This window comes from Onychomys torridus, chromosome 8 (assembly GCF_903995425.1).
Source record: "Onychomys torridus chromosome 8, mOncTor1.1, whole genome shotgun sequence".
NCBI classification, from domain to species: Eukaryota; Metazoa; Chordata; class Mammalia; order Rodentia; family Cricetidae; genus Onychomys; species Onychomys torridus.
In genome coordinates, this window is record NC_050450.1 from 24,435,629 (window position 1) to 24,463,340 (window position 27,712).

A 27,712-nucleotide genomic window follows, 5' to 3' on the forward strand; every position below is an offset into this window, starting at 1 on the left:
TCCCTCAGGAAGTTCTGGGATTTTCATGACGTTTCCTGAGCCTAGCCGCTGCCAGTGTGTGGGAAGGCCATAGTGAGCGTTCTGACATGACTCCACAGACAGACTCTGCCACCAGGGACTGAAACACAATGTAATGCCCAGAGCCTTGGAGACTTACAATGTCACCTTTGGGTGGGGGAGCTGAAATGTGGGAGGCAGGCTGAAGCTAAGGGATTAAGGGGTGATATCACAGGAGGAAACTTGACAAAGAGGCAGAGGCTGGACCAGTGCAGGCAGGGAGCTGACCTGACCACCCTCTCTGGTGATTCTGGGAAGGACAAGGCCAGCGCCACTGCAACCAGAGGTCATCACAGGGTCAGACATGAGATGAACCAGAGAAGGGATGTAAGGCCCTTGTAATTCCCTGTCTGGACTTGGCCAGGTTGCAGTGCCAATTATCACGGTCAAATTCTTGGTCTAGATGTTTCTGTGAATGGACTTTATAGGTGCAGTTAGCATCTGCAGTTGGTAGCCATTACAAGGAACAGAGATCCTGACAGCAGGCGGGAACAAAACTCAGGTGGTTCACTTTGTTTGCAAAGGGAGATGGAAGACTTCCAGATGGGCAAACGCTGGGCTCTTCAGTTCAGTCACTCCTACTGCATACAAAGACTAAAGCAGACACAGCGTCCTGAGCACATCATAGAGACTGTTTGAGAAGCTTGGTGGCCCCCTCTCCTTTCTCCCAGTCTCTTGGAAGATGAGATAAACAGCTCAGTCTACCCTTGGTTAACATGGTTAGCCCAGATGACTCCAACTTCTCTGAAATGTAGCAGAGCCCTCTGTGGTTTGACTGGTTACCTAGGGTTTTCTGGATTTACCGAAACACATGAGGTCATGTAGCTAGACGGCCGTCAGGAGGCTGTGATGTGGGATGAGGCACTAGGCTCTGGAGAGCAAATTGGAAGTGCAGCGGGGCCTCCAGCCCCTTGGAGTCCTCCACCAAAGTCCCTTGCACCTTCCCTCCAAAGCACAGCGTTAGATCTCTTCGTTCATGGCTGTCTCAAATCCAGCGTAGACAGTGCCTGGCACATGGCAGCTGCTTAATAAATACTTATGCTTGAGTGAATGAATGGATGCTCAGCTCCTTGGCCTGAGACCACAACCTAAGTGTGTGCACAGCTGATTAGCCCCTGGAATAAAGCTTCCTGGAGGCAGGAAATGGGATTTGGCTCATAGCTTAGCCTCACACATTACAGGCTCACAAGAAAGGACCAAATGAGGACACTACCCGGTATGCCCCGGCACCTTGAGGCTTTCTGAGTCCTGCCCAGAGTTCTGTGCCCTGAGGCTTCCTCAGGGCTGGCCACTGGAGGAGAATCTCCAGGTCTCAGTTGAAGATGATATACATTTCAACTTCTCTGCCAGTGCCAAGGTCTCCCTCTTAACCCATTTCTGCTCAATTTGGTCACTTTGTAGTGGGTCGTGGATACCCAGCTGTGGTGGTTTGACTAGGTAAAGCCCTCATAGACTCATGTGTTTGAATGCTTGGTCCATAGGGAGTGGCACTATTGGGAGGTGTGGCCTTGGTGGAGGAAGTGTGTCACTGTGGAGGTGGGCTTTGTGGTCTCAGCTGCTCAAGCTATGTCCAGTGTCACAGTCGCTTCTGCAGCCTATGGATCCAGATGTAGAACTCTCAGCTCCTTCTCCAGCACCATGTCTGTCTGCATGCCACCACGTGTCCTGCCATGATGATAATGGACTAAACCTCTGAAACGATAAGCCAGCCCCCAATTAAATGTTTTCCTTTTAAGAGCTGACATGGCCGTGGTGTCTCTTCACAGCAATAGAAACCCTAACTAAGACAACAGCCATGTGTTAGCAACTTGTCACCCAACATTAGGTCTTAGCAAACATATTAGAAATGCAGATTCTCCAGTCCTACCCCAGACTTTCTGGATCAGAGCCAGCTTTGTTCAAGTGATCCCAGGCCATTTACATGTTAACGTTTGAGAAACCCTGAGATAGCAGAAGAGCAGCGACCTCATGGAACTGAAGACAGGCCCCAGGCAGACAAGTGCTGTGTAGAAGGAACTCACCCCCAGAGAGCCAGGGCAATCTTGAAAGTGTCCTTAACAAATCTCCACTTGTGTCCTCAGCAACAGGAAGCCTGAGGGAAAGGACTTAGAGTGGAGGGGTGAATAAACTGGCCTGTGGCCCCTCCTGAGGGGGACATGACAAGGAGTGTCTTTGTAATTCAGGACCACACAATTACAGTGAGGCAGCTTGCTCCCGTGAAACTGCAGTCTGCAGAATCTGCCTCATCCTAGCTGAGCAAGTCTGTGCAGGAGCCTGCGGTCTGGGTGGGTCACTGTATGTCTGAAAAGAGTCCTGTCTGTTAGGCATCTTCATCTGTAGCTTGGGCCTACTGTCCTGTGCCCCTTGTAACACAGATGTGCCCCTCTTCCCTTATTTCCAAACATGACATCAGACATCTTCAGCGTTGAACTCCCGCTCATTTTTAAAATGTTTTTGTTGGGCCTAGAGAGATGACGTAGCAGTTAAGAGCACTGGCTGTTCCTGCAGAGGACCTGGGTTCAATTCCCAACACCCATATGGTGGTTCACAACCATCTGTAACTTCAGTTCCCAAGAAACCAATGCCCTCTATGGGCACCAGGTACACACACACATGGTACACACATATACATGCACGTAAAACACTTGTACAGATAAAATAAATATTCTTTAAATAAATAAACAAATAAATGTTTTGTCATATATTAATTATACACGGCAGTAACTTTCATTTCATTTTCATACACAGTATATTTCAATCTTTTTCACTCCCTAGTGCCACCCTGTCTGGCTCCCTCCCATTCCCCTGATTGCTTTCCTTCTCTCTCACTCACCCCACTTCTAGATTTTAATCCCTTTTGTTTATGATCCAGTAAGCTTCGTTCGTTTGGGTTGCTCGCCTTGGAGGCTTGTTCACAGTGCACGCTTACCTTGTTCACAGTGCACACTTACCTGGCCGGTGGTGGTACTGCATGCACGCGTGTCCACGGCTGACTGAGAGTGTTGAGGGCAGCTCTCCTCAGTAGGCTACAGAGCACCCTGTAATACAGTGAAAGTTAGCCAACTAGAAGTTGCCAGCAAGCTCCAGCTTTGTTTCTCCATGTCCTGCACACAGGACATCGAATAGCTTCAAAGATAGGGACTTCCTGTCCAGTTCTGGTAGGCAATGAACTGCAGTGACAATTGTGTGTAGTGTCTATTGGGGGGGGGGCCTTAGGGACCTCCCTGAACAACTCTTAACAGCAGTATCTCACATATGGCACTGGGACTTTCATTCAATAACCTGTGACTTCTGGGAGCAGGTTTATCTACCCACACATTGTACCTACTTTTAAGCTTCACTTTTAATAGAACGTTTGATTGGCTTATAGGTAACAGATTTCCTTATGGCTTTTTCACACATCATTAGTTTGGACTGATAACACACACACACACACACACACACACACACACACACACACACACACACACACATACTTTTCCTTCTCCCATCTCCCTGCCTCCCATCCCCATGTAAACCTTTCCTGTTTCCCACACCCACTATTATGCCACATGTGTTCTATTACTTCCCCTTACCTTAGAGAATCTTTTCCCGCCTCTCTGATTGGCCCCTTTCTATCTCGACACACATTGTTTCCCACATAAATGCACATATATAAAAATTAGAAGCTGGCCTTTGCATGTGGGAGAGAATGTTCAGCGTTTGTCTTTCCAAACCTAGACTACCACACTCAGTCCAATGTTTCCAGTTCCATCATGTATTTTCCTGCAGATTTCATAATTTCATTTTACGGCTGAATGAAATTCCATGTACACATGTGCCACATTTTCATTATCTGTTCATCAGTTGATGGACATCTAGGCTGAATCCATTTCCTAGCTATTGTGAATAGAACAGTGATGACCATGGATGAGCAAATGTCTCTGAGGTAGGATGGAGAGTCTTCTGGGTACACACCAAGGAGTACTGCAGCTGGGTCATTTGGAAATTCTATTTTTAGCTCTTAAAGAAACCCCCAGACAGATGTCCATAGTGGCTGTACCATTTCCACTCGCATTGACAGTGGGCAACAGTCTGCCTTTCCACGTATCCTGGACAGCGTGTGTTGTCATTTGTTTCATCCATAACAGCCCTTTGACTGGGGTGAGATGGAATTTCAAAGTAGTTTTCATTTACATGTCCCTGATGGCTAAGGATGTTGAGCACATTTTAAAATATTTATCGGCCGTTCATATGTCTTCTTTTGAGAATTCTCTGTTAAGTTCCTCGGCCTATTTCTTTCACTGGGTTTTTGGTTTGTTTCTTCAGTTTTTGGGGTTTTTTTTAGTTGTTTGTATATTTCAGATATTAATCAGCTGTCAGATGTATCCATGGCAGAGATTTTTTTCCCATTCTATAGGCTGTCTCCTCTCATAACTGGGTTATTGTTGGGCATTTTGTTTTGTTTGCATTACAGATGCTTTTTAATTTCATGGGGTTGCCTTTGTCCCTCAGTAGTTGACCTTACTTCCCGAGTGACTGGAGTCAGGAGAAGAAACTCCTTAGCTGTGCCCAGATCTTTGTTTTCTAACAGCTTTGGAGTTTCAGATCTCACATTAAGGTCTTCAATCTCAGTTGATTTTGTGCAGGCTTGGAGAAGGGAGCCAGCTGTATTCCTGTGCTGTCAATGTCCAGTTTCCCTAGAACCACTTGTTAAGGAACCTATCTTTTCCTCAGCATGTGTGTGTGTGTGTGTGTGTGTGTGTGTGTGTGTGTGTGTGTGTGTCTGTATGTGTGGGGGAGGGTGGTGGTGGTGGTTTGGTTTGGTTTGGTTTTTGCAACTTGGTAATGACTCAGCTAGCTGTAGCTGCATGGCTTGTATCTCAGTCCTTCCTCCTCTGTCATTGACCCGAGTCTGGTTCTGTGCCTGTCGTTTGCTGTCTTTATCACTGTCACTCTGTAGTATAACTGGAAATCAGGTACAGTGATAACTACCACACTCTTCTTTTTGTTCAGGATTGCGACATCTATCTGGGGTCCTTTATGCTTCCATGTGAGTTTCAATGGGTTGTTGTTGTTTTCTGTTTCTGTAGAGAATGACGTTGGTATTTTAATGGGCATTGCATTGAATCTGTAGATCCCTTTTGGTAGGCCAGCCACTTCCAACAGGATTAAGTCTTCCAATCCATGAGCATGAGAGAGTCTTTTTATCTTCTAGTATCTTCATCTGTTTCCTTCTTCCTTGTTTTAACATTTTCATTGTATATGTCTTTTGCTTCACTTGTTAGATATTTTTCTGTATTTTTGAGTGTGCTGTGAATATGATTATTTCCCTCATTTCTTTTTTTCTTTTTTTTTTTTTTTTTGAGCTGAGGATTGAACCCAGGGCCTTGTGCTAGGCAAGTGCTCTACCACTGAGCTAAATCCCCAACCCTATTTCCCTCATTTCTTTCAGATCTTAATTATTTGTTTGCACCGTTAGTATATAGGAAGGCTGCTGATTTTTGTGTTTAATTTTGTAGCCTGCCACCTGACTGAAAGCATTTATCAGCTCTCAGAATTTTCTTGGGAGTCTTTTTTTTTTTTTTTTTTTCATGTATTTTATGTGTATCAGTGCTCTACTTGCATGGATGCCTGCATGACAGAAGAGGGTATCAGATCCCATTATAGATGGTTGTGAGCCACCACCATATGCTGGGAATTGAACTCAAGACCTCTGGAAGATCAGCCAGTGCTCTTAACTGCTGAGCCATCTCCCCAGTACCCCTGGTGGAGTCTTTAGAGTCTCTTAGGTATTAAATCACAGAACGTGCAAATAAAGAAATTTGACTTCATCCCTTTCTGTGTGTATCCTTTTTTCTCCCTTCTCTTACTGCTCTGGGTAGGATTTCCAGCACTATACTGACTAGATGACAATGGGCACCTTTGTGTTGTTCCTGGCTTTAATCGAACTGCTCTTTCTCCATTTAGCATGTTGGCTTTACTTCATGGTAGACACTCTTAGTTATGTATGTTTCCTCCATTCCTAGCCTCCTGGGGGCTTCATCATGAAAAGGTATTCAGTTATGACAAAGGCCTTTGTCTGTATCTGTTGGCTTGATCCTGTGATTTCAGAGTCCTTGAGTCCATTTTATGATGTGTTACATTTATTGATTTGCATATGTTGAAAGGTCCCTGCTTCTTGGGAATGAAGACAACTTGCTGATGGTGAGTGATCATTTTGTTGTATTTTTTAATTCAGGTCACAGATCTTTTATTGAGTTTTTTTTTTTTTTTGGCATCTAAGTTCATCAGGGAGATTGGTCTACGATTTTCTTTTTTGTTGTGTCTTTCTTTGGTTTGGGTATCAGGATAATGCTGGTTTCGTGTGTGAATGTTCATGCGCACTCATGTGGAGGAGAGAGGACAGCATGTAGGCCATGGTTCTTTCCCTCTACCTAAAGGGTGTCCAAAATCCAACTCAGGTTACTAGGCTTGGAAGAAAGCACTTTTACCCACTGAGCCATCTCACCAGCCCAGGTTGGACCTATTCTTGTCTTGCTAGGCCCTGAAGAACACCATTTAATTATTTAATTGAGGTCATTCTGATTTTTAATGTAGGTACTTGCAACTGTGAACCTCCCTCTTGGGACTGCTTCCATTATATTGTATAGGTTCATGTATGATCCATCTGTATTTATTCAGTTCTAAGATTTTTTTTTCCTTCTTGGTTTCTTCAATGACCTATCCATTCATCATTCTACAGTGTGTTGTTTAATATCCATGAGTTTGCAAATTTCCTCTGGTTTCTATTTCTTGATGTCTAACTTTATTCCACTGTGGTCTGACAGAATAAAATAAGTTATTTCAGTTGTCCAGTATTTGCTGAGACTTGCTTTGTGTCCTAATATGTGACCAGTTTTAGGGGAAAGTCCTTGGATTACTGAAGAAGAATATGTATTCTGCAGTGTTTGGGTGGAATATTTTGTAAATGTCTGTTACGTCCTTTGATCTATGATGTCATTAAATCTGTTGTTTCTTTGTTTACTTTTCTTGTCCAGATGGACTATCTGTTGGTGGGAGTGGGGCAATGAAGTCATCCACTGTTACTGTGTTGGGGTTAGTCTATGACTTTGTATCTAGAAGAAAGATGACCTGCCTTTAAAAGAAAAAAAAAATCTACCAGTGATCTAACTCTTGATGTACAAATCCCAACACACAAAAAGTGACATGAAAAACCAAGGCAACCCACCTCTTCCAAAAACTGCCAATCCAGCAAGCATCTCTTTAACATGGTGTCTCCTCCCTTCTCTTCTGTGGGCTGCCAGTACTGAGCACCGAGCACCAAGGGAGGAAGGTTTCCCACAGCGCCCCCTGCTGATGCTTCTGCCCTGGGTGTGGCTTTCCCCCCAGCTGTCCAGGGCCTGTGTTGTGATTGCTACTCTTCAGCTCCCCCCAGTTAATTCCCTGGAGACTCTAGTAGACTATCCCTGAACATCACCTCACATTCCTTGTCTCCCTCAATTCGAATCTGAGTTCTTAAGACAAATGATGGCTCCGGTCCCCAACTACCCTCCCAGGACTTAAGTAAAAGCCATGTGGAATTGTCAGGGAGTCCCAGGTTCAAATTCTAGGTCAGTGGTTCTCAACCTTCCTAACACTGGACCCTTCAACATAGTTCCTCAAGTTGCTATGATCCCCACAACCATACAGTTATTTTCGTTGCTACTTCGTAACTGTAATTTTGCTACTGTTGTGAATCATAATGTGAACATCTGATATTCAGGATAGCTGATACGTGACCCCAAAGGAGTCACGACTCACAGGTTGAGAACCAGTAACCCACAGGTTAGGATCTAGATCAACTATTTGTTCCTGTGTGACCTGGAGGAAGTGGCTGCTCACCTGTGCGTTGCTGCTACTCAGATACTGTGACGAGTCAGCATCATGTGACTGCTTCATTTATTAACATTAAACAGATTTGCACTGAGTACCTTGTGTGGATCAGCAGTGTAAAGAGCCCTGCTAAGATACAGTGGAGGGCGGCTTTAGCAAGAACTCTGCCATCGTGAAACTTACCAGTCTGGTGGAGAAGAATATCACCGACTGCATGATCTCACAGTCACACAAGATGACAGATGTTGGGGGGGGGGGGGTATGAGGAGGTAGCTCATGGCAGGGGGCTTCTCAGAGGATGGGAGCAGTGTGCAGTCTCTTCCCAGTGTCATCTATCACTTTGCACCTCTCTTTCAGGTACCTAGAAGGAAACCACTTAACAGCGGTGCCCAAAGAGTTACCCTCCCTCCGACAGCTGACGCTTATGTAAGGAACCCGCCACTGGGCTGGCGGTGGTTTCTCCTTCCTGAGGTGGTGTGGGACGTGGCTGTGAGGAGTACTAGAGAACAGTGCTAGCTGTGACAAATGCAGCAGCTCTCTACCTGCATGCCTGCGTGACGCAGGGAGAAACAGCTGGGAGAGGAAACGGACCAGGCTGATGTTGGGGTATTTGCCCAGCGAGGCCCGTGTGTGGAAATAGTCAAAGCCTATCATTATGGCTCTGAACTACCTTCCCATTGGCTTGCCGCTGACCTTCCAGGCTCCAAGCTGAATGCCTGAGCTTTCTGGAATTCCAGTTTCTTGCAAGCTGTGGCCACACTTAGATCTGCCAGGAGCAGAAGCAGGCATCCCTTCTTCCTTTTCTGGTTTCCCAGATGTTTCAAGTAGATGGTTTAAATCAAGCTTCAGGCCTCCAAGAGCCTAAAAACTCTTGAATGGGAATTGGAGAACCTAGGCATGAGAGAGACCCATGAGCTCTGTCCCTCAATAGTGTCACTGCTTTGCCTTGGTGGGACCTACAGAGGTAAAGTTATTCCTTGGGCTAGTGGTAATTGATGGTTGCTCATGTCTGCTTGAGAGAGGGAGGAGCCAGTCCACAAGAGACAAGCAGGGTTCTTTCACAGTGAATGTCAGAGGCCCATTAGTGAAAAGTTCCAGAAAGCCTCCATTTGGTCCCCAATATCTGTATGAACATTTCTCAAACTCAGAGCTATGGACATCCTAGACCGGATCATTACTGGTTAGGAGAGTTGTCAGGATTATCATGAGAAATGAGGCAGTGACCTTGGCCTCTATTAGAAGCCAGTGGCACTTCCCAATAGAGTCAGCCAAAACAACGTCTGGGTCATGTCATGGTAGAGCAAAAGTGTCCCCAATTGAGAACCACTGTTCTGTAGCAGTGGTCATGGACTTCTGCTGTGGGGACTCCCAGGGAGGAGCTGTTCACGCTGTCATTTCATGCTGTTGCCACGCCCATGAACAAGCATTTTCACCAGAATATACAAGCTGGGAACCCTGGCTTCGGAAGATTTTAAAGCTCCTTGGGCGATTCCATTGTGCAGCTAAGAATCACCCTGCTGTTCTGGGAATTTGTCTCTAGGGAAAAGCCAGGAGGGTGTGGTGCACAGAGATCTCTTCTCTCACCAACCTTGTTCCTCCTAGGAGATGAATTGGATGGGATAAATAAATGACAGAAAGAGAGCTGGTGTAAGAGTTGACCAGGGGCCAGTTGTGCTGGTGCACGCAAGTAGTATTTCTGAAGGAGATGGAAGCAGAAAGACCATTAGTTCGAGGCCAGCCTGGGCTACACAATTTTTTAGCCAGGCAATGGTGGTTGTTGCCTTTAATCCCAGAACTCAGGGGACAGAGACAGGTGAATCTCTGAGTTCTAGGCCAGTCTGGTCTACAGATTCCAAGACAGCCAGGGCTACACAAAGAAATTCTGTCTCAATAAAAAAGGAAGGGAGGGAGGGAGGGAGGAAGGGAGGGAGGAAGGAAGGAAGGAAGGAAGGAAGGAAGGAAAAGAAAAGAAGAATTGATCAGAGGAAGAAACATACCAGAATAGGGAGAAATTGTTTTCTTATGTGTTAGGTTTTGTTAGAATGATGAATGAATAGGCATGTAATTGAATGATTTAATCATGAATGAGTTTATAAATGGATGATGGGTGGGCAAGGACAATGTAAATGGGAGAATTAACATTTGGATCAATGGATGGGTGGTGGGGGATAGCTGGAAAATGAGAAAGTGAGTGGATAAATATGAGAATGAGTAGACATACAGATGGACAAATGGAGATGAGTGAGTATGCAGCTAGACGGATGTTCACATGCATGAGGGAATAATGGGTGAGTGGACAGATAAATGAGTGCATGGATCGGTGGATGAATGGGTGCATGTGTGGTGGTGAATGGATTGACTGGTAGGTGGTATACTCATGTTGTGGGCTCCTTCAGGTGCGGCTAACAGTAACTCGTGGCTTTTCTGTTCTCCTTATCTAGTGACCTGAGCAACAACAGCATCAGCATGCTGACCAATTACACCTTCAGCAACATGTCCCACCTCTCCACGCTGTGAGTATGGTGGCATCTCGTGTTTAATGTTCATGGGCATAGCCACCCAGTCTTGTAGCCCCTCAGTCCCTGGGTGCCTTGCTCTCTTGGTCCTCGGGGCCTTGGCTGCCCTAGTGAAAGGCAGACTTTAGTCATCAGAAGATGCAAAAAGGAGAGGTAGGGGCCTGGCAGATGGAGGAATTGTAAGCTAATTACCTCGGAAGAAGGCTGTCTTTGGAATGCCTTCTGGGATACATGCATGTTCTTTCCCAGTGGAGGGTTTCCTACACAATTATATTTTGCTCAGACCCATTTATTTCCCATTAGCTCTGCACATTGTAAGCACACACCATTTGACAGTGGAGGGGGGTGGTAGCAAAGCTGATTAGAGAGCCAGTCTGCTGTGGAACATTGGGGTGGGGGGACCAGCTCAGGAGCTTCCTGGAGTGGTAGGAGGTTTCTCTTCCCTCTGTACCACAGTCCCTTTGTCGATATATTAAACCAGGAAAATTGGAGGAAACATTTGTTTTGACGGATCCACCGTGTAAACAGTGTACCCACAAGAACAGGAGCAGTCATTTCTCTTTCCACAGGATCCTGAGCTACAACCGGCTGAGATGCATCCCTGTCCATGCCTTCAATGGGCTACGGTCACTCCGAGTGCTGTGAGTCACGGGGCCTTGGGTCAGCTTACATGGTACTGGATAATAGCATGAGCTCTTGCCTTCCCCACTGTCCTTGTGTAAAGACCATTCACTGCCACCCTTATTTACTCTGTGGGGTAAAGAGAATGTACTCTATGAATCAGCCGTTCCTGAGGCTCAGCACACTGCCACTCATAAACCTTTCGCTCATCACTCACCCCACTCCAGTCTGTACTTGGCTGTGTATCCGGTAGGTCACCCCACCCTGTGATTAGGGAATTAGGCTACACTAATGTGTCCTTCCTCTCACAAGTACAGAGTGGGGTACGGGGCCACACTGTGATGAGCAGGCTGCTCCCAGGTGCTCACTATGGCTTCAGAAGGGCAAGTGGCATCCTCTGCAAAGGCCAGAGATGACAAGCTTGAAGGCCAGGTGCCATCCAAGCTCAGAAGGTTGGCTTACAAGTATCTTTTACAAAAAAAAAAAAAAAAAAAAAAAAGTTTCAGGTCTGGGTGCGATGATACACAGTTGTAATCCCCATCCTTAGGAGGCTGAGGCAGGAAGAATATGAGTTCAATCCTTGCCTAGACTATTTAGTGACTTTAGTGACTTTGAGTCTAGCCTGGACTACTTAACAAGATCCTGTCTCCAAAAAAAAAAAAAAAAAAAAAAAGTCAAAGTTTTAACAAGTTGTCAGCATTTAGTATAACCAGCAAATCCTGATGTCTGCCTTCTCTTGGGAAATCAAGAGTCCTGGCCATGCCTGCGCTCTTCCCCTGCATTTCTGCAGACAGGTTTACGTAGACTGCAGCCTCCTCACTCATACACCTCATGCCTGCTTGGGTCTGTCCTACCCTAGAGTTGAGAACAGCTCCACTGAGGCAGATGAGCTGCACACAAAGACTAGAGGGCTTCAGAACCCTTCCGGCTCCCAAGCATGGCTCCGCCCCTCCCTCCCTGTGTGTCTGTCTTCTCGCCCATAAAAATCGGACAATGATAGAAATTGCCTCTCCAAATCTTAGGATTACATGAGATGTGGCGTGGAAAGCACACACCACAGCTCTGGCTACTGTGACTGTGGATCAGTGATTCACCTGTTGTTCTGGTCTCCGTGGGAGCGTGCTGGAGCAAGGGGCACTGCTGCCCCAACTCCGGGCCCAACTTGTATACCTTTCTACCTTGCACTATTTTATTGATAAAGGAAGATGTTGTGGCTTTTTCCGCTGTCACCTTTAAGGTATCTCCTCGTGATGGTGGGATGTCACCCTCCTCTTAAACTTCTCACTTCTGTTTTTTAGTTCATCAGTATTGTAAGAGTAACCCCCATATTTGAAAAGGTCAGGCCGGGCCATTCTTTCTCCTGATCCCTTACAATAGTACTGTGAGCTTAAGAGGATGATACCCATTTTAGAGATGGGGAAACTGAAACCTGGCTGATGAAGTAACTGGCCTAGTGTGCCGAGTCCAGCCTCCTGCCTAAGTGCCACCAACTAACAGCACCCAGAAACCTGGTCCATTCCAGAGGCTCTGGACTGGTGTGATTTATTAAGACCTGCAAAACACCCATGTCAGCGACAACTCCCGCCACATGTCATCTGCACTGTTATTAAGAATCAATTCTCTGGGGGCAGAGAAGGGCCCACACTGACAGTGTGCAATCTGTTATTGTCATTTATGTGTTATCCACTCTCTCCAGGGAGTTCAGGAATGGAAACATCAGCGAAACCATTTCCTTATTTCCAGCTCAATGCAGGAGTGGATAGGTCTCATTCATGCAGCCCAAAGCCAGACCAGCTGCCCCTTCCACTACACGCTGGCCCCTGTCCATCCCAGCCCCCAGCCTGCCCTCCACTCAGTCTAATGCTGGGTGCGTTGGATGGCAGGAGATAGACCTGCCAGTTTTAACTGAATCTCAGTGTATGGGTTCCACTTGGAGTCGTTCTGATGGGGATAATTCGAAGATTCTGAGAGAGAGAAAAATGGGTTTTCCCTGTCTACCTGTCTGTTAACTGGGGTGACAGTGTGAGCATCACCGCATGCCAGGGGTTTCCCATTCCACAGCTCCTTGTGTGTCCTACCCCAGCCCCATTGCCATCATGAGGCCCCAGGAATGCATGCCTACATTCATCACCAGAGAGCTTGCTTCTTGAGTTAACAGTCAGCAGGCTTTACCATGGTCATCCTAGAAACAATGGGTCTTGAGGATAAAACTGATTTCAGAGCCTCTCACTCCAACCAAGTGCCTCTGTGGGGAGCAGCAACTTTCTGCATAAGGACCAATTCAGGAAAAATAACAGCGTTTATGGGCTACATTTTTATGATATTTGTATCCTTTCTTCTAGTAATTGCACATGTAGGAATTTGTACTACAGAAAAACCCAAAGTGAGGGAAAGGCTCTATAAATCTGAGTCTTTGTTGTATTGTTATTTTTAACCTAAATTTTAAATATCACCTACCAGGACCACAGTGGGGAAATGTATAAAGAGATTATGGAACAACTAGTCAATGAAACACAGTTATTAAAAGAGGTAAAGATGAAAACTAGAAGCAGCATGGGGACGGGCTGACTATTTAGCTATTGCGTGGGAAAGGAAACTTAATTATGTCTTGTAGACATTGACACCAATGAGCAGAGACTAAAGGGAACAGGAGAAAGGATGGCTTGTGGCTGGCCTCTACTGCTGATTGAGCAGGAGTGAAGACTGCCGCATGGTGGCGATTTAGGGAGCTGGGCAAAGAGGAGGCCAGTTTTATTTGTTTTTTTAGTATGTGTTGTGTTGAGTTCATGTATGTGAGTGTAGGTACACATGTGAAGGTCAGAGGACACCTTGGGTGTTGGCCCTCAAACCGAGACAGAAGCAGACATCCCTTCTTTCTCTGGTTTCCCAGAAGATGTCCCAAGTAGAAGATTTAAACCAAGGGCCTTCAATAATTGCAAATTACCTGTCATGATGTACATACATATGTGCGAGCACATGTGTGTTTGTGTGTGTATCTGTTTGTCTATGTCTGTCTGTCTGTGTATCTGTAGGTAGTGTGTCTATGTATCTGGATCTGCTTAACTGTCTGTCTGTGTCTCTTTGTGTGTGTGTGTGTGTGTGTGTGTGTGTGTGTGTGTGTGTGTGTGTGTGTGTGTGCATGTGTCTGTCTGTCTGTTTGGGGTGTGTGTGTGTGTGTGTGTGTGTGTGTGTGTGTGTGTGTGTGTTAGTGAGTGCAGCTGAGTACATTTCAGAGAACAAGACAGGAGAGTAGTCAGGAGCCCAAGTACAAAACATTGTGTGAGGAAAAAAATATTTTCTCTACTTCCCTTGTGATGTAAAACAGCTAGTGAGAACATTCTTGTGGGCATTCTTGTCCTTCTTTGGGGATCTGTGCACTCTTAGAGATCTTTGCCCCACATAGAGTCACATGCTTTATGTATGTGTGGTCCTAAATGTCACTCCCCAGTCCCACATAGGGGCACCTGGAATCTGTTAGGACAGGGAGGGCTGCTCCAGTGTGTACAGAGGGAGAGACTGAGACATTCATCATCCTTCAGATTTGTAGCTTCTCATCCATGAAGTAACAGTGCACTGTTGATACCCATGAGGAGCTAAGGACAACGTGGAACCCTCCTACAATGTCCCCATTAGGGGCTCCAGATACTCTTTGTTACCATCCCAAGAGGGACCTGTCTGCCTCACCAGAGAACTGGCCCACCTCTGACAGCCTGGCAAATGCTGGTAGTGAGCTGCAAGGTGGTGTTGGCAGCCTCCAGACCATGGTGCAGGCTACTCCATGAAAACAAAACCAAAAATGAACATTAAAATGTAGCGGGAACTTCGCAGTGAAGAGGAAGTCTTAGAGATACTCCTGTCTACGCTTGTCACTTTGGAGACAGACAGAAAAGTGGAGGGACTTGTTCTTGACCAGTCTCTTCCCTAATGCCCTCAGTGGACAAACTGCAGTGTTGGCCTGGGTGTGGGCACAGACAGTAAGGGAGACACCATTGCTGTCCTCTAAGAGGGGGCATCGTCAAGCTGGGGAGCATTTGCAACCCAGGTGACACCTGAGAGATCACTGTACCCCACCCATCTCAAGGTTCTCTGAAAGAAGAACCTTTTCTGGAATGTCACCATTGGTGTGTTAAGCCTTCACTGTGCACTGCCCAAGGGATAAGGGCTTCTGTGACATTATGATATTCTTCAGCCTTTGAGGAACATGCCTCTATTATCCCCATCTCACTTATGAATAAACTGAGGCTGAATAAGAATAAGTATTTTGCCTAAGATAATGCAGTTGGGATTTGAACCCAAGACTGTTTTCTTTCCAAGTCAGTCCTTCTGTTTCTAAGGCTGAGATGAGGCCAATGAGGCTCACGTAAGTGGAGAAGGGAGTAAAGAACATTCTAGAAGGTGACAATATGGCTACCCTGTTTAGACACCTTAAGATCAAGGACAAATATGGAGGCTGGAGTGCTGGCTCAGTGAATAAGAGCACTTGCTGCTCTTCCAGAGTACTAGAGCTCAGTTCCCAGTACCTACATCAAGTGACTCACAGCAGCCTGTAACTATAGCTCCAGAGCCTCCAACCCTCTCTTCCAGTTTCTATGAGCACTCACATGCACACACACACACACACACACACACACACACACACACACAAAAAAATTAAAAGAATTTTTGTTGTTGTTGTTGTTGTTGTTGGAAGGACAAATGTGTGGAGAGCTTACAGGAACTTAGAGGTGTGACTGCCAGGCAGATTTCATGTTAGAAGCAAAAGGGTATGGCCGAATCGCATTAGTATATACAGAATCAAAGCTGAGCTCCTGTCTCTGGGCTTCTAACCAGAGGTCTTTCTACCTCCCTCCTAGCCTAGCTGATACCTGTCTTTGGTCTCATGCATCTCATACTCAAAGATTGAGCATTGTTGATTGGAAATTGATATGTTTTCATCCTTTACCCAGAAAACTTCTCACTGGAATTAAAGGGTTGTGATTTGGGGAGTGGGTGTGGAGTTGGCTGGGTAGGGAGGTGGGAGTATCTGGGATGAGTTGGGAGAAATAAAAAACCTGATCAAAATATATTATATGAAAATATTTTTATTTTTAGTGTTAGAAAAGATGGAGTAGGATAGAGGACTTGGGACCACACTGCCAGTGTTCACTATATCTCGCCTCCAGTCCAGAAATGGAGTCATGGGGCTGACTACTGCCTTGAAATTGTTGGAAAGTATAATTACAGGCTTCTAATTTATGTGAGCACCCTTGACAGGACTGGCCCTTGAAAGAAATCCAAGAACCAAGTGGAGTACACAAGAACCAAGTGGAGTACACGAGAACCAAGTGGAGTACACAAGAACCAAGTGGAGTACACAAGAACCAAGTGGAGTACACAAGAACCAAGTGGAGTACACAAGAACCAAGTGACCGTGCCCTGGGTCCTAGAGCACCTGAGGCCTTAAGGGTTTTGTACCTCTCCCTCAACCCTCACAGCTGGCTGACTCATTAAATTCACACTATTATAATAGGCCTTCCTGACCATGGAGAGTAGACCAACTCAACCACCTTGGCGGGGGAGGCTACCCTTCAAACAACTGGAAAGTTCAGGGTAACAGAGGCTCTGGGACTAGGGAAAAGTGTGCCAGAAATGAGTACAGTTGTCTCGCCCCTCAGCCCTCTTTCCTGCATGGGTTTCCTCATAGGCGGGGCACATTCATCTCCTCATTCTGACCTGTGGAGCATCCTCACAGGCTGGGAGGTTTCTCTTGAATGACTTAACAGCCTGCAAAATGAAACCTCCTCCGTAAGCCTGAATTCCAGAGGGAGCCCCAGGGATGTCCCTCCCTGACCCTAAAGGGGAGCTCCTACTGTCCCTCTGAAGGTGTGAGTGCACCTGGGCTGGAATGAACGGGTAACGGAGAGACGGTGTTCAAAACTGTGGGCATGTGTGTGTAGGCGGGAGCTACACCAAACGCAAAGATGCCCTACACCAAACGCAAAGATGCCCTACACCAAACGCAAAGATGCCCGAGGCCAGATGGCTGAAGCTTACACACCTCTTCAACAGACAAGGGCGGAGGAGTAGGCAGTAGAGTACTAAGCAGCCTCAGAAGAGTAACAAATGGTGTTTAGGAGAGACAGTGAACCCAGGGGTCAGACAGTGGCCTGGGCCAAAGTCCCCGTAGACTTTGGGTATGATGTTGGGTCTTCAGTGTCGTCCGAAATGGGATTGTAGTCTTCATGAGGGGCAAAATGTTACCAAGACGCTGAATGATGACTGTGGCTCTCTGATGGATTGGGGCCACAATCCACATGGGAACTCCAGGGACAGTCCCTTCCTGTGCTTCAGGAGAGAAAGGGGAGCTGGTGCAGCAGGGCGGGGGTGGGAGCAAGTCAGAGGGGACCATGAGGCTGTTCCTGCTGCCAGCATGACAAAGCACAGTACATAGGACTGTGAGTCAGAGGCAGGCAGATCTCCGAGTTCAAGGCCAGCCTGGTCTACAAAGCCAGTCCCAGGACAACCAGGGATACAGAGAGAAACCCTGTCTTAGAAAGCAGAAACAAAAAAAGACTGTGAGTGTAATGAGGTTACACAATCAGCCTCACACTAGTGTTTGTGGCACTGATTGCCCAAACTGGGCAAGAACTCAGATAGGTCCTGGCATGTCTATACAAACTGTGATCATCTGGGCATTCAGAGGTTCCAAGGTAGAAGGTGGGGTAGGTAGGTGTCACATTGCTTTAATGATTCCATCATCTGCATCTGACAGCTTGCCTTTAGTAGATTGAGAGAAGTGGTTCTCAACCTTCCTAATACTGTGACCCCTTTGATACAGTTCCTCATGTTGTGATGACCCCCAATCATAAAATGATTTTGTTGCTACTTCATAACTGTAATTTTGTGACTCTTATGAATCGTATCTAAATACTTATGGAAATAGAGGTATGTCAAGGGGTTACGACCCTCAGGTTGAAAACCTCTGGTCTAGAGCGTGGCACCAAGGAAGTATGCCTACTCAGCATGTACAAGGCCCTGAGTATTACATAGGAGAAAGGAACTAAGCCTTTGCCATAAGCAATAGGAGAAACCCCTAGCCCGTTCCCCATGAATTGTGGTCCCAGAACCAACAGCATCAGTGCAACTGGGAGCCTTCAGAATCTCAGGGTCCACCCCAGACCCCAAAGATGTAGATCAGACTCAGAAATCTGAATTAGCACATATTAATCACACATAATAATAGTTTTCATTATGACATTGCATGTGTATAACATGTTTTAATCATATTCATGCCCCATTTTCCTCTCTTATCTCCTTACCACTCTCGTGGATCACCTTCTTCTTCCTCATCAACTAGTCCCCCTTCTAATTTCATGGTCCTTTTGTTGTTTGTTTGTGTGATACAGTGAGTTTCCTTGGAATTACTGACAGGAGCATAGCCCTAACCCTAAACCCTAACCCCCCTACTGAGGGTTTTTTAAAAAAATTTAATTTTTATTTATTCATTTTATGTGTATTGGCATTTTGCCTGTCTGTATGTCTATGCACCACATGTGTGAGTTATGGACAGTTGTGAGCCACCATGTGGGTGCTAGGAATCAAACCTGGTTTCTCTGGAAGAGCGGTCAGTGCTCTTAACCACTGAGCCATCTCTCCAGCCCCTAAAGCTGAGGAGTTTTGTTTTTGTTTTTGTTTGTTTATTTTAAAATAAGAGCATGAATACTGTAGAAAATGTTTCTCCCTCTCCCAGCAACTTATAGATCACCAGGGAGGGGTAGATGCCCATGACCCCTCCTTACCCATCTACACAGATTGTTGATGGGTTCAGTCAGTCTTGTGCAGATCTTATACAAGTGATCATAGCTGCTTTGAAGTCAAGAACGCATCAGTTATATCCTGTCCAAAAGTCAACCTCCCACACCACTCCCCCACTTCCTCCAGCTCTTAGGAATTTTCTGCTCTCTCCTTTACAGTTTTTCCTAAGTCTTAGAGAGGGTCAGATTGATGCTCATTTATGGCTGAGCCCTCAACAATCACTTCCTCTCAGCACTTGGGTAGTTATACCTCTGCAGTTACCACTGGCCACTCAAAAAGAAATTTCTCTTACTAGCTCTAACAGCTGCACTAAACTAAACTATAAGCATAGTTATCTAGAAGGCACTTTAATGGGAACATCATGTCCACTTTAAAAAAAAAAAAAGTAGCAGGTTTCCCCCATGACCTCCTCTGCCACAGGATTGGGCCAGGTAGTACCAGACTTGAATTCCAATGTGGACCAAGCCTCAATTCTAAGCAGAGAGTGGTCAGTTACCTGCCTTCCCCTGCCCAGAACTGACTTGTTATTATAGCACCAGTGGGCACATGTTGCCTGGCCAGTCAGCCCTATAGAACACAAGGTCACAATTATTTCCCGGCAGCCTGCACGGCACTGCCTGGCTCTATGAGAGAGCTACTGGGGAGGAAGCTTCCAGCTAAGTTCCAACTTGATTTCTTTATGCCCTGAGACCAAAGCATGTGGTATCTTCAGCAGTAAGGTCTTCTCCCTAATTCTGATGGGCAACAAGCCACGCTTGCAGATACCTGTATTATTTCAAGGTCCTCAGGGGAGGCAGCTAGCCCATCCTAGCACTGGGACTGGGACTTACCAGTCGGTGGCATCCTGGGAGCAGCATTAGCCACCACACGTGGTACCTCCATTCTCGCTCCTGGTTTTTTTTTTAAGTAGGTAAATATGAGTAAATACATTTTCAGTTTTGGTTTAACCTCCCACCACTTTGTCTCCCCCAAGTCCTTGTTCCCATTGTCCCTGTCGTTCATCAGTTAGCAGTTAGAAAATGCTAGAAATTCTTTCTATGTAGAAAATTCTTTCTGCATAGTCTAACATATGCACCAGAGCCCCACAAGACAATCTAACTGTGGTCATTCACATTTGACATTTAGAAACTGAGGCTCAAGAGAGAATAAGCCATTTTGGCCAAGGCCCTGCAGCTGGCCAGTGGCAGAGAGACAGTCTGAAAGCAAGCAGCCTGGCTCCAGAATAGATGGCATTAGCCACAGTGTGTCAGACGGAAAACATCCTCTCTGAAACTCTAATGGTTCCATTAGGTAGATGTGGCTCTCTCGGCTTCAGGTGTAAAAACTGAGGCCAGAAAAGTACTTTCTCCCACCCATGTTCTACCACCAAAAGGAGCTGGCTTCTGACTCTCACCCAGGTTCATGGAGTTTGAAAGTACATCCTCTTGCTCCCCAAGCTCTCACCCCTGATGCCGCTGTAGACAGCAATGGCCATGGCCCCGCAATGGCTGTGGCACCTAATATCACTACCTGTGGGGCTCTGGGAACCACAGAAGCGTGGCTGGGCTGGGTGAGTGTGTTGGGCTCAATGGGGTCACTTACTAACCTGTGCCTTCTGCCTCAGAACCCTCCACGGCAATGACATTTCCAGTGTTCCTGAAGGCTCCTTCAATGATCTGACTTCCCTTTCCCACCTGTAAGTAGCCTCTTTCTCAATGTGCATTGACTAAAAACAGAAAATGGTGCTGGTGACATCCACGGTGTCGTCACTTTGTATTCTGTCCTTGTGTTAGGCAGATGTCCCTCCATCTGCACAGGGGACTGGCTCCAGGAGCCCGAGAACCCACAGATGCTCGAGTCACTTGTGTGCAATGAAGTAGCATTTGCATAGCATGCCACACAACCTCCTGTGTACTTGAAATAGTCTCTGGGCCACTTAAGATACCTACTACAATGGAAACACTTTGTAAATAATGGTTATACTATGTTGGTTATGGAATAAGGACCCACCTGAAGTCCAGGTTTATATGTGTTTGTTATAGATGAAACTTTTAAAAATTATTTTGGACCCATCGTTGGATGGACCTGCAAATAGGAAACCTGACATTCAGAAGGCCGACAGGAGCCTGTTTCTGAGCTACTGTATTCCATCTGTACACAATGTCTCATTTCAGAAGCCTTCAGAGGCATCATCAGTCCTGACAAATGATATGAAAGCTTGAACCCTTCCCGTACCCTAAACACGTTCAGTGAATTATCCCCTGTGTTTCTTATAGCATGAAGGCACTTTATTCCCTTTTCTCTGAGGAAATTGAGACTTAGGAAAGTTAAAGAATTCATCCTGAGGCTGCACAGCCAGCCAGTAGCAGAACGGCAGTCCAGCTCCACGTCTGCCTTGACTCCAACAGGCATGTGCTCAGCCATTCTGTATTCCGTTCTTACTCTGCTCAAGGAAATTGAGACCATCAGTAATAGGTGACGACCTGAAAGTCACCCATCAAGCCAGTGAGACTTCAGAGTAGAGCTCAGTTTCCCTGACCCAGGCCAGCCCTCTCTTCCCTAGCTAGTGCTCTCGGGTAGCATTATCTTCTGGGTACCTATCTCTGTTGGTAAGTTTGGAAGATTGTATTCCTACTCTGTATGTATTTTAATTATTTTCATGTTGTGTGCATAGGCTACAATAGTGACATGTATGTATTCTATAAATCAAAAATAGAAATGCTAAAAAATAGGCTTTTTGTGTGTGAGAGAGAGAGTCATGTTTTCTTCCCAATCGCTTTGGAAAAGTTTGCATTCAACTCTGGCCCCAGGTTTACGAAGTAGCTTCAACCTCACTTGCTTGAAGCTACTTCATAAACCTGGGTCTCAGAACTTTCATGGAAGGACATGTCTTCTAGCAGACCCTGTGCTTGAGAGCCGCATGAGAAGGGGGCCAGAGGTCCAGAATGCTTCCCTGGAGAGCCAGGATTAGAGTAGAGTGAAGGACAGAATTTTCCAGAGCACTTAGAAGAGGGGTGTCACTTATGTGGGCATGGAACATCTACTGAACTGGAAATGGACCCTGGAAGCTTTGATTTGCCTGTGCATGTGTCTTCTAGTCTGCACACCAGACTCCTCTAACTTAGTTTCAAAACCTTGAGTTTTCAGGGAGCCACAGATAGGGAGCCTGTGGGCCAGGCCAGGCAGGGCCTAACTTCTTCTGCCTTTTAGGGCCCTAGGAACCAACCCTCTCCACTGTGACTGTAGTCTGCGTTGGTTATCAGAGTGGGTAAAGGCTGGCTATAAGGAGCCTGGCATTGCCAGATGCAGTAGCCCTGAGTCCATGGCGGACAGACTCCTGCTTACCACTCCTACTCACCGGTTCCAGTGCAAAGGTAGGTGCTGTCTGCCCACCACATCTCTGCCCTCACAGGATCGATCCGATGTGTTTCCAACATCTAAGCACATGTGACTTGTAAAACCACAGCCTATCACATGCATATAACCTAGGTAACATAGGCATGCTGTATACTTTGTCTCCACTTATAACACATTGTAAATGCTGTATACAGAGTTGTTATACTGTATTATTTAGGGACTTTATGACTGGTACGGGATTAGTATGGACACAGTTTTGTTCCAGATGTTTATGATCTGTAGTTGGCTGAATCTTCGAATGTGGAATCTGCCTGTGACAGATCCGTGAATACAGAGGGCTGACTCTACTCACTGGCTCCTTCTTTGTATATTTTCCATGGCTGAGAACATCTCTAACTTGCATTCCTAAACCAGTAATATTAGCATCGTCATTATACTATTCGTTCTCAGTCTCTGTCTCTCTGTCTCTCTCTCTCTCATGTGTATGCATGTGTGTGTGCGTGTGTAGGTCACCACTTGTGGGGATTGGTTATATCCTTCCATCATGTGGCTCCCAAGGACTGAACTCGGGTCCACAATGCCAAGCACCTTTACCCCACTGAGCCATCTGGTTGTCCTTGTACATGTGATTTTTTATTGACTCATTATAACAAACCACTCCTGAATTTTTTTTTTGTTTTTGTTGTTGTTTTCAAGACAGGGTTTCTCCATGTAGTTTTGGTGACTGTCCTAGATCTGTCCTTTGTAGACAAGGCTGGCCTCAAACTCACAGATATCTGCCTGGCTCTGCCTCCCGAGTGCTGGGATTAAAGGCATGCGCCACCACCACTTGGCTCACTCCTGAATTTTTACATGGCAGAGTCTAAGTTAAACATGTTTTTATGTATTATTTTATTTAACTCTTACTTATTATGTGTCAGCTTAATTAATCCCCCAGCATTTCTATGAGTACTCTCATGTTTAGTATTTGGAACAACTAAGCCTTAAAGAGGTTGGATGAGTCTTCCCCACTTGGTGGGTGTTTAGGGTCAAACCCAGAGCCTTGCTCATCTTGACAAACATCTCCTACTGAGCCACATCTGTATCCCAAATTAATTCACAAAAGCACACCATGAGGCCCCCCCCCGGTTTTTCTAACTTCTGACCACCACAGGGCTACTGTCTTCTACCACAACTTACTCAACTATTTCTTGGTTTAAAATCCTCAGTGTTTGATTTCTCCCTTATTGTGAATGCATGAAGGTATTTCTCTGTTTGGTATTATATCCTAAGATAAGATTCAGAGACTCAAAATGACTGACTTAAAATATGTGATCCTCAAATGATTTGCAGAATTGATTTCCCAAAAAGGTGGTGATCAGCTTGGGCTCTCATTAGCAGCCCCCGAGTGGCTTTTTCTTAGAGAACTGGTTCTTTTGACTTACTTTACAGTCAGGGCATCTCCTTCATTTCATCCACCTTTAAACTTGAGGCATCCTAAATTCAGTTTCAGAATTTATTTTCCATTTGCATTGAACATTTGTCTGTAGGTGCCCTTTGCTCACCTCCTAGCATCTCAATGCTCAGTTTTTTATTTTCCCTTTAAAACTTGGCTGTGTCCTGTGTGGCTGCTGAAAACAGAAAAACATTCCATTGATGTAAGATGATTTTAACTTTCTACTTCCTGTTTCTGAGACATCTGACCTGACACTAGAGGGACTCAAATAGCCCTGGAACAGTGGCACTCAATCTGGACAGGAGTCACCTGAGGAGCTTTGAAAACCAAGGGCAGGAGTTGTCTATGGGTTTCACTGCCTAGCATGTGTAAGGTCGGGTTGGAACCCCACTGCTTGCCAAATAACATTCTGGGTTCCACAGTCGTGGTGTTGATTAAACAGGTGTGAGTTACAGCCTAGGATGGGATGTAGAAGGTTCTGGCTTGTCCTTGTGTGTCAAGAGAAATCTCTGTGCGCTGGGGACCCCCTCAGTCAGAGACAAGCATGGTCAGATGTTTCCTCCCATTTTCACGTAAGCCCAAGTTGGACCTACAGGTCCCTGAGCTCCCTGGAGCCCTTCTGTTCATCTACCCACAAATGGTCACTCACCAGAATGAATCTCAGCCCGTCTCCAGGTTGAGAACTGTTTGCTCCAGGTCAGTTAAAATTCTGCCATTAAATAGGACCTATATATCATGGCTCATGCTCAAAGCTGTTTGCAGCAATAGTCATAGCCCCTTTTTTCATACGGGGAACATGACCTCCTTTCAATCCTTCCAAAAACAACAACAACAACAACCATAGGAGATATTTGAAACTTCCATGGTCGAAAAGGGCAAAGCGTTCCTATGGCATCTTTCCATGTGGCATCATTACCACTAAGGTCTTGCAGGAAGGACTCTCTGTGTGTGCCTTTGGCCTTGGCATCCCTCCTTGGCTATTCTGTTGGAAAGGGCTTGGCAGGGGCCAAAAAGAAGGAGAAGGTCAAAACAGAGCCTGTGCCCAGAACTTCCTGGAATAGAAGACATGCAGGAGGGTTCTAATTATGGTGCACTGTTTGCAGATTAGCACCCAAATCGGATCAGGCTAATTACAGTAATTGATTTGACTGCAGAAGTGCTTCTGTATGATGTCCCACTGTGATTCTCACTCACTGGACAGTGGTTGAATTAATGGGACTCTTGCCAGATTGGATGTACAGCCTCAAGAGAGCCAGCTGCCCTCTGGGTCCAGAGATGGGAGGGAGCCAGAGCAGAGGGGAAGGGAGGTGAGCTAGCCTACTCAGAGAGCTGCCATCCACACTCTGGTTTTGCTACCCAGGGCCAGTGGACATTAACATTGTGGCCAAGTGCAACGCCTGCCTCTCCAGTCCGTGCAAGAACAATGGCACATGCAGCCAGGATCCTGTGGAGCAGTACCGCTGTACCTGCCCCTACAGCTACAAGGTAAGGCAGGAGGCTCTGCCCACCATTCATGCCCAGGCTTTTCCTTTGTCCCGGCTTCAGAGAGAGAGAGAGAGACTCCAGGTAGCTGATGTGACCCAGAGTAGCCTGGATAACTCTACAACACATGTGACACACCCTGTATGTGGCATTGGCCAACAATATCACTATTCTCCTGCACATTGGCTAAGGCTAAGGTCCATCAGAGAGGACCCGTGGAATCTTGACAAGGATGTTTTGAGATGAAAAAGAAATGCTACCTCTGCATTTTCTTTGTGAGTCACAGGGAGACTGCAACCCAGGGAGGTAAAGGGTCCTTTAGTAAAGGTGTCGCTTGAACCCAGTGTCCTGATTGCCATTCCAGGGACTAAGGGGATGCAGGACTCGAGGACTCAATAGTCTGGGGCTTCCAAGCCTGCCTTCATAGTTGACAAACCCAATGAAAGGATTGAGGCTTCCTGTTCTCCCATCCATCCTACCAGAAATCCAAGCTACTTCCAAGACAGTCTTTTTCTCTGTTCTTCTTACCCAGCACAATCCAGAATAAATTACACTGTCTCCATACTAATTTGTATGGAGTATATGCCGTGATTTCTGCTTGGCATTTGGCTCACCCTTTCTCCCAGCAAGCCTACAAAGAAAGCCTATTATACAGATACAAAAACCAGGCTTCTATAGGCTTAGGATTAAAACTCAAGGCTATATGGCCCCAAAGACAAAGTCCTTTCACCTGAAGAGGTTTCTGAATAGCCAAGCCCCTTTCGGTGCCTCAGTGGGATCAGCAAAGCTATGGCTCAACGCTCTCCCATGGGACACTCAAGATCCCAGCTTTCCAGGTACCATCTGAGTGTACTGGACAAGCCAAGAGCCCAGGGCAGCCCACAGCCCATCTTGTGCACTGTCTGCACAGGCTGAGTGATGGAAACACAGTGCCTGCATCCTCAAAGAACTGTGCATGTACAGTAACAGGCTTGGAAGACAGTTTCTGGGGAACCTGGTGGCTTTCTCATCCACACCCTGGCTGCTAGCAGACGGTGTCAGAGTGCCACCTATGGGCCTGGAACAAGAAAGCCCAAGGATTCCTTTTAAAGCTGTCTGTCCCTGAAGCCTTAAATTTAGCAGAGTCCCAGGATGAGAGATTGAGAATGACGTAACTCAGGGCACAGATTCACTGAGACCTCTGTGTATGTGTTCAGTGTAGGGAGAGGGTGTCTTGGGCTCTGGAATTACAGAAAAGCACGTGCGGATTGTTGCTTTGCCATGTGCCAACTGTGTATCGATGTCCAATGACCTCACCTCAGCCTTCTCTGGACACTGAGATGCATCATCCCACAGGCTGTGAGAAGTAGATAAGCAGTCATGTGTGCAGTACATCTAGAAAAGGACCTGGCGTACAGGAAGTGCTTGATAAGCTAGCACGATAGCCATTGCTCTTGGTCTTGTGTACGGCCAGGCCTTAATGAAGCAGTTGGGGTGCATTAGCTCACACAGCACGCCTAATCATCCAGAGACAGCAGCTCTTAGCCTCCTTTGAGAGATGAGCTAAGATTTGCAAATACAAAGCGCTCACCCATGCTCCACTGCCTACAAAGCACAGATGCCGAAACCAGCCTAGTCTTCCCTGGTAACTGGCTCTCCATTTACCTTGCCCTCCCACCTGAGAGAGGGTACCATCATGCTCTCCAGCAGAGTTGTAACAAGGTTAAAAACACATCACATGTGTGCTTCGCCTACCTACATTTCCTAAGACCTAACAATCTTTCCAGGATTCGGGGAAATAAAATACATCTGATTATTTTTCCACCACTTCATGCCATATGTTCAGTGGCTCAGAGCAGTACTTCCCAAGCCTTCGGGTACCCAGGAAGCTTATTAAAATCTAGGTTCTGATTCATGAGAGCTTGGGTCAGACCTGATATGGTATATATTTAACAAGCTCCCAAGAGCTGCCCAGGCTACTAGCCCAAGGACCACACTTTGAGCAAGGTGTCTTAGTGGTTCCCCAGCCCCCTCTGACCCATAGATTCTGACAAGGGAACTGCTCCTAGGCTCTTAGAGAAAGCCAGTAGCCTAGATCCTGTCAGAGAGGGGAGATGAGGTGTGCTGGAGGACAGAAGGAAGAAGATCAAGGAGCATCCCAAGTCCCATAGATTTGAGCAAAATGCAGTGAGAGAGAATTGAATTGGGCTAATTAGACAGACATTGGAAATGGTGATTATTTTTCAAGGACATGTAAGTGACAGAAATCTCCATCTCCAGCCCCAATTACTGTGTTTTCAAGCACCAGGAAATGCCTCTTAGATTTCTGTGCTCTGCCTAGAGGTCTAAAAGAGATCCTGCATACCACACTACCTTTGGAGTCGGGGAGGATTCTGCCCGGGCCAAGTGGTACTTGCACACCTCACCACCCTTCAGGCCGGGTGGTACTTGCAAGATCACCAGAGTAGATGGGCCAGATTACAGACAGGGTTGAGATTGGAGGGAGGTCCCCACTATATCATTTTTGAGGTTCCCTTATCCTGCCTTTCATACTTATCTCTCTAGTACCACTACCACCATGCATGCATCCCTGAACATACTCAGCCCTGTCCCAGGCCCTAGCCATGATCATCACTGC

General features: G+C 46.3%; 1 protein-coding gene across 1 annotated transcript in view; it reads left to right on the forward strand.

Annotated features, from left to right (window-relative positions):
• Slit3 (slit guidance ligand 3) overlaps positions 1–27,712 on the forward strand; it is a 592,872-nt gene that overhangs the window by 522,867 nt on the left and 42,293 nt on the right. Inside the window, exons 21-26 of the mRNA XM_036196765.1 lie at positions 8,269–8,337; positions 10,353–10,424; positions 10,997–11,068; positions 20,446–20,517; positions 22,032–22,195; positions 24,974–25,098. Of these exons, the coding sequence (XP_036052658.1) occupies positions 8,269–8,337; positions 10,353–10,424; positions 10,997–11,068; positions 20,446–20,517; positions 22,032–22,195; positions 24,974–25,098 (574 nt within the window). The remainder of the gene's footprint in view (positions 1–8,268; positions 8,338–10,352; positions 10,425–10,996; positions 11,069–20,445; positions 20,518–22,031; positions 22,196–24,973; positions 25,099–27,712) is intronic.